The sequence below is a fragment of the Trichechus manatus genome, unplaced genomic scaffold, assembly GCF_000243295.1.
Source record: "Trichechus manatus latirostris isolate Lorelei unplaced genomic scaffold, TriManLat1.0 scaffold00076, whole genome shotgun sequence".
Classification (NCBI taxonomy): Eukaryota; Metazoa; Chordata; class Mammalia; order Sirenia; family Trichechidae; genus Trichechus; species Trichechus manatus.
The window spans coordinates 9,263,514-9,270,073 of NW_004444012.1; the positions used below are offsets into that span (position 1 = coordinate 9,263,514).

General features: G+C 53.9%; 1 protein-coding gene across 1 annotated transcript in view; it reads right to left on the bottom strand.

Annotated features, from left to right (window-relative positions):
- Nucleotides 1-1,401: 1,401 nt before the first annotated feature.
- INO80 (INO80 complex ATPase subunit) overlaps nt 1,402-6,560 on the bottom strand; it is a 102,330-nt gene continuing 97,171 nt past the window's right edge. Inside the window, exons 33-35 of the mRNA XM_004380644.3 lie at nt 5,863-6,022; nt 4,918-5,133; nt 1,402-3,063 (exon numbers count right to left, since the gene is read on the bottom strand). Coding sequence (XP_004380701.1) covers nt 2,846-3,063; nt 4,918-5,133; nt 5,863-6,022 — 594 coding nt within the window. The 3' untranslated portion in view covers nt 1,402-2,845. The remainder of the gene's footprint in view (nt 3,064-4,917; nt 5,134-5,862; nt 6,023-6,560) is intronic.

A 6,560-nucleotide genomic window follows, 5' to 3' on the forward strand; every position in this document is an offset into this window, starting at 1 on the left:
GATTGGTACCCCAGGACGGGGACTCTGGGCTGGCTGAGGGTACTCCTTTAGCCTGGCAGGAGCCCTCCCAGCTTTTTGGTTGGGGAGCTGGCTCTCACACGAGGCGGCCAAGTCCTCTGACAGGAAGTGACCAGGGCATGAGTCATAACTTGGGGACTGGACTCAAGTTGTTAATGAGCGTGAACCTTCACTTTCAAGATTCAGCTCCCACCGCTCTGCCCTCACGTAAGGCTGGCCGGGAGAGGGGGCAGCAGCGGGACATCACGGCGGGGCGCAGCCTCGGTTGGAAACGTCGGCTTCGGTTTCCTCAGGGACTCGACTGCAGACGGGTGACAGCGGTATGGCAGTGTTGGGGACAGAGAGGACTGAAGAGCGGAGGGCTCCGACACAAAGCTCACGCTCTTTTTGGGAGAGGGCATTAGCCTATTCACTCACATCTGGGCTAAGCTGTGTGAGGATCTCAGAGCTGACCCTGGCAGAGATCTAGCAGTAATATCATGGGGGACCTTGCTCAGAGCTGAAAAACGGACAGGGTCTGCCGACCAGCAGCCGCAGCGAGGATGACAACGGGGCATGGGTAGTTAGGAAACTGATACTGGTTTGTTCTGTGAGGCCTTGGTCAAGTTTACCAGCAAGAATAGCAGGAACCAGCCTATCTGATAGTGCCGCCCTGAGACCAACACAATGAAGAAGAGCTGACCCTGGGACTGCGTGAGCAGCAGCGCTGGGAGCCAGTCCATCCTGACCAGCGGGGCGTGCGGGCCGAGCCAAGGCTAGGGAGGCCGCAGGGCCAGCACGCGCTCTGCTCAAAGGTGATGCAAGAACGTATCAGTGTTGTAGCTCAATCAGAGAAACACCGACCGCCCGTCCAGGCAGGGAGCTGGTGCTCTTTTCCCAACTGATCGGAAAGCCTGCTGTCTCTGGAATCCCTCCGAACATGTTTCCCTGCTTCCTTCGTGAGTCCCCCAAGTAGAGCTAACTCTGATAACAGTACGTCCCTTTCCCAGGTCACGAGCATTTCAGTCGGTTTAACTGACTCACTCACAGTGCACTGGACCTGGGGTTTATATAAACATGGGCACACACATCACAGTTTTACAGACTGGAACCATGAAGTTCCTACTAGATGGAGAGTTTCTATATTGCACACACTGCTACAATAACCTCTTACCTGTGCTTTTTGGAGAAAGAAACCTCCAGTATTAACATTACCACTTTGCAACTCTGCTTGAAGGTGGACCGGGCCAAGGTGCCCACACTTGCATCCTGAGTCATCAAGAGCCCTCACCCTGAGGGTCTGACCACGCAGCCCAGGCACCTGGCCTCCCCGACGGCTGGAGGCAAATTCCTGAGCTCAGTGAAGACTGCCACTGAGGAGACACTGAGTCCACTCCTGCCCCACTGACCACCTGTCCTCTCTGGCCACAGGAGCAAGCCTGGGTTCAGCCCTCCTTCTCTCCTGACGCCTGCCCTGAGAAGTCCCGCTCGGCTCCCATGATGCAGCTGCAAAGACCACAGACATTCCAATGTACATAAAATTATCTCACTCCATTTTATTTAAGATTTTTTCTCCAGTTAGTAAAAGAAAGATGTGTCTCTCTTTATACATATGTACAAGTTCAGTTATAAAAATAGACAGCACATTCAAAGAGAAAAAAGGCTTGGCATTTTTCTGATTCCCTCTAAATAGCATCTGTACACAGGAGTCTGGGTTCGGGCAGGGGAATCTTAATGATTTAAATTAAACGATTCCCCTACATTCCCTACTCCAAAAAAGTTTCAAAAATCAATCTATCTAAACTCAATTCCGCGATTTTCAGGTGTGCAAATTAGAGGCTGGCCCTCCCAGAAGCACCTGCTCCACCAGGGACACATCAGGCTGGGGGCAGGCGGAAACACCACCCTTCTGCCTCTCTCGGAGGGCGGCAAGCTCAGGCGAGCGGGCCTGGCCAAGTGGGTCAGGCCGAGCGTGCCCTCGCTCCTCCTGTCCCTGCCTTTCTCAGTGCAATACAGACAGTGCATTCAGCCAAGCAGGGGGCTGAGGGCCAGGGGTGGGGACTGTGCATTCAGGAAGAGCAAAGAGGAGTCTGCGAGAGGGGCAGTGAGAACGTCCTGCTGACTGAGGGGGTTCCTGGTCTCTGGACTGGCTTCTGGGAGCCCCTTGGGTGGAAGCTGCTGCTATAGTTGCTGGTGGGACCTGAAGGTTCTCTGGCGTGAACCATGCAGGACTGGGGAGGAGAGGCTGGGAAAACAACTGCCTACCGGTGCCCTTCCTCCAGCCTTCTGTCATTCTGACAGCCACCGCCTCTCACACTCACTGCTCTCTTCAATGACAACACCCTGGCAAATGGGGTTTGGAGACCTGAAGAGCTCCCCAAAGACCGAGGATGCCAGTACGTGACTTCTTCCCTAGTTCTACAGGAAATCACAACCTTAGGAGAAGCCTCCACCATGGAACATTCTTCACAGCACGCAGAGCCTTTGCACAGGACACGGCCAGCGCCGAAGAGTGGAGTGGGGATGGAGACAGTGTGCCTGAGCATCTAAAGGGGTGAGACCTCAGGCCCTTCCCTGGTAAGAGGTGTTAAGACTTGGCTAGCAAGTTCATCTGAGGTGTGGTGGGGCTCATCCCTGACCCCGGGCCTTCTTCCTTTAGGCGACCCCAGAGCTCCCCTTTGGGACACAGGTGATAGAAGTGCTCATACCAACCACCTGCCTGTCCTCCCCTTGCTCTGCCCTCTGTCCTGGGGTGTAACACGCTGCACTGGGCAAGCTATCCAAACACCGCTCGCTGGCAAGGACTCTCGTCCCTGGTTTGGCTGAAGGAAGCTGAGGGCCCAGGTGGTTACCGTCCCCCAGAGGGGTTGGAGCCTTTGCCCTGTTTCCGGACCAGGGAATCTGTGGTTAAACTGCTGGTCATGTGGAGGCTCTTGGGAGTCCCAGGAACATTATTTCCTTTGCTCAAAGGAGAGCTCAAGGGAGAAGAGGCGCTTGAAGGTCCAAATTCGGCAAGGCCAGCAGGCCGAACAAGGGACGTCTGCAGAGGACTGCTGGCAGAGATTCCTGTGGGGACAGACAGAGACAAGCAGAGTGTAAGGAACTGTCCTGCCTGAGCTGCCTGCCAGCCTTGGCCCTGGTGATGGAGTCTGGCCTGGGGGAGAGATGGACGGGCAAGTTCCATCCGGTCAACCTCTTCCTGGCACGTTTGCTTGTTCTTCTGGTCAACTGTCTTTTCAGTAAAAGGTTTTTAAGAGAAAAACTACATCCACCAGCCCTTCTCCCACGATCTCATCCACATGGAGTTAAGTGTCAGCCTGGTGCTCAGGGCAGAGCGCACACTGTATCATCTGCGGGAGCCAAAGCTGGGGGACGAGATCCACAACTTTAATTGGACTCTGATGCACTTTCTCGGGACACCACTGTGATAAGCTGCTTCCCTCACTTCAGATGTTCTCTACTTGCCAATCAGTCTGGCCAGAGGGCACAAGGCTACCCAGGCTCTATCCTGCGCCCACACTAATGCAGCTCTCCTCGCGCTGGACGAGGCCAACCCTCCTCTCTAAGCCTTGCCACTCTCCAACTTGAAGACTTAGCTCAAACCCGCCATCTTTGGTGATGGCTCTGGGACAACAATAAACTCCCTGTTGACTTACAGCCAAACCCGTTTACATCTGAAAACATGTCATCTTACGGCGCTTCGTTTGTTTCTTATGGACTGGTTTTAGTTTACTTAAAAAGAAATCTAAGCACTCGGTGGGCAGACGCCCTCTCTCCTCATCCACAGAGGAGCTGTGGGTCATCTCTGAGTTAGTCGTTTCCCTTGTTCTCCATTTCCAGTGACCAAGCACTGCTGATCTTCCTTGGGACACTCTCCCACCTGCTGACTCCTTTACCCCTCAGCCCCTCAGTCCAGGTCTCCATGAGCAACCCCAATGACCGTCATGCTGTGTCCCACCCACGGGTGAGACCCTGCCACGGTTGCCTTGACTACCGGCATGATGGTTTTTCAAGGACGAGCTGGCAAAAAGTTAAGAAACACTGGGCTAGACTCTTAGCCTTCCTATTTGCTGAATGAACAAATAAAGGCTGGGGTCCCCGCAATAGGGGAAGGGAGAAGTGAACTAATGTTTACTGAGCATTTACTATAGGCCAAGCACTTTCTATTCAATACTGCAGTTACTTCCTGCAACAATCCTACGAGCTAAATATTAACCCATGTTTTGAATAAGCAGACAGTTCTGTAAATGGGCTCTGACACCAATCTCTCTCCTTCTCACCGTCTCAGAGTCCTGCCTTCCACTGGACAATTATCCTTCATAGGTCACAGCCATGACAGCCACTTCCCTTCTCAAACTTTCTGAATTACAGCTTGGCAGCCTTCTCATCATCGGGCCCAGCAGTTCCTTCCTTCTTCTGATCTACAACCACAGTTAAGACCCTTCCCTGTCTCTCCCCTTACCCGCATACTGCCTTAGACTGCTGTTAAACACATCCCATGTAGGGCTCCTATCTATGCCTATAATACTTCTACTGTACATGAGATATCAGGAGCACGCAGAGCAGGATCGATGTTAACTGTGCTGCCCCAGAGGACTCAAACGTGGCTCTGAGAAAAACATCGAGGAAGAAAACAATCAGTTCTCAAAGCAGGAAACATTCGTACTGTTTAAAGTAGCACAGTCCAAAAATCCAGTTCTTTTTCAGTGACTTCCAATTCAAAGGTATCATTGTACCAAATCACAAGGGCAAGAGGAGAGCAGAGACTGCTTGGTGTGAAGAAAGAGGCCTCCAATCTGGGCTCTGGGAAGCAGCTGCCTGGGGGTGGTCGTATCCCACCTGCTCTACCTAGCGGAGCGCTCGATAGTCTCCAGGCTGTCCCCGGGCAGAACGGAGCCTGCAGGCCCCCGGCCTCCATACCTTTTGACACGTTGTACCCGTATGCAGCATAGGCGGCTGCTGAGGCGGCCGCGGCCCCTGCTTTGGCTCCTGCCATGGCGGCAGCGCTGCCAGCTGTGGACTTGCGGCTCCGGCCTTTCCCTGCTCCTTTGGCTGTGCTTCCTGAACCTTTGGGGCGGCCTCGGCTTCGAGCTGAGTGACCGCGTCCGGCAGCTGGCATTTCCTGAACGGAAAGTCCTGTGGGAACAAATGGGCAAAGAGGAAGAAAGGAAACTTCTTCACATGCTAACATCCTCCTACTCTGGTAGGCAAGCTGGCTCTCAGGGTGTTTGTTTTAGGCCTCCCAGGAGGTCGGTGTCTCCATTTGACGGCTGGGCCGCTGAGCCACAGTTACTAAGAATTCAAACAGCTAAAGACAGCCTGACCCCCTCAACTGTTCATTCTATAGAGCTGTCCCATTACTCTGAATTTCTTCTTTAACAGATGACCACTAAATGACCCCCAGGGAGCTGCCACCTGTTCTGCGCCCATGCACTCTAGCCAGTGCACTCCTGGCCCTGGAGAATCAACCTCTACTCCAGAGTTTCCAACCTCGGCTCCCAGAGAAACAGCAGCCACACTGGGCTCCGCACAACAAAGTGATAAAGGCCTAGACAAGCGCACTTGAATCAAAAACTACAAACATTAGGACGAAATGTGAAAGACAGGGATGGTTAGAAAACAAAGAAGTTTGAAATCTTCGTAACATTCTTCTTTTGCTTTCCCTGAATCTTCTCTTTCTCCGTTTCATTTGACAGGGCCATTGAAAGAGTCATCCTATAAATCCTCCTTTTTGCTCCATTCCACTCCTCTTGGAAGGAAATGCCAGAATCCAAGAAGGAATCAGGGCCTCACCCACATCAAACCAAGGCTTTCCTCAAAGCACCGGGCCAGGCCCAAGCTGTGTGAAGCAGCAGTGCCACTCACCATTCACCGTGTCTGAGACGGAGCCTGTCATGGAAGCGGGCGAGTTGGTGGCTCGGGACTGAGGGGCTGAGGAGGCCGGGTCGTCCACGATGACCAGCATGTCACTGCTGCTCTCATCCGGGGGAATGGAGCCCGTGTGCAGCTCACTGCTGATGGAGATCTGGAGGAGGCAAGGTCTGAGGTCAGCACCACTCATGGGGCCCACAGCACTGTGGGGCAGCTGCCCAAGGACCCTGCAACTGGGTGGGAACAGGCTTCACGGGTCCTCCACTACTTCCCTCTCCTGCCTGGCTCTCCTACTGCCGATCAGACCAAAGACTGAACAAGCAGGGACCAGCGAAGCCAGCCTGTCCTCATCTGCTTTTCTCCTCGTGGATGCCAGGTGCAACCCCCTTCTACAAGGCAGGAGGACTCCAGCAGAAGCACAGGCTGCTCAGCAGTGTGTCCCTGCTCCTAGGTCAAGACACAGTCCCCACTGCTGCAATGAACCATCTCCCAAGAACCTCACCTCACTGAAGGGGCTGGGCACGGCAGAGTCCACACCAACGAAGGAGCCGTCCCTCACCTCACTGAAGGGGCTGGGCACGGCAGAGTCCACACCAGTGAAGGAGTCGTCCCTCACCTCACTGAAGGGGCTGGGCATGGCTGAGTCCACACCAATGAAGAAGCCGTCCCTCACCTCACTGAAGGGGCTGGGC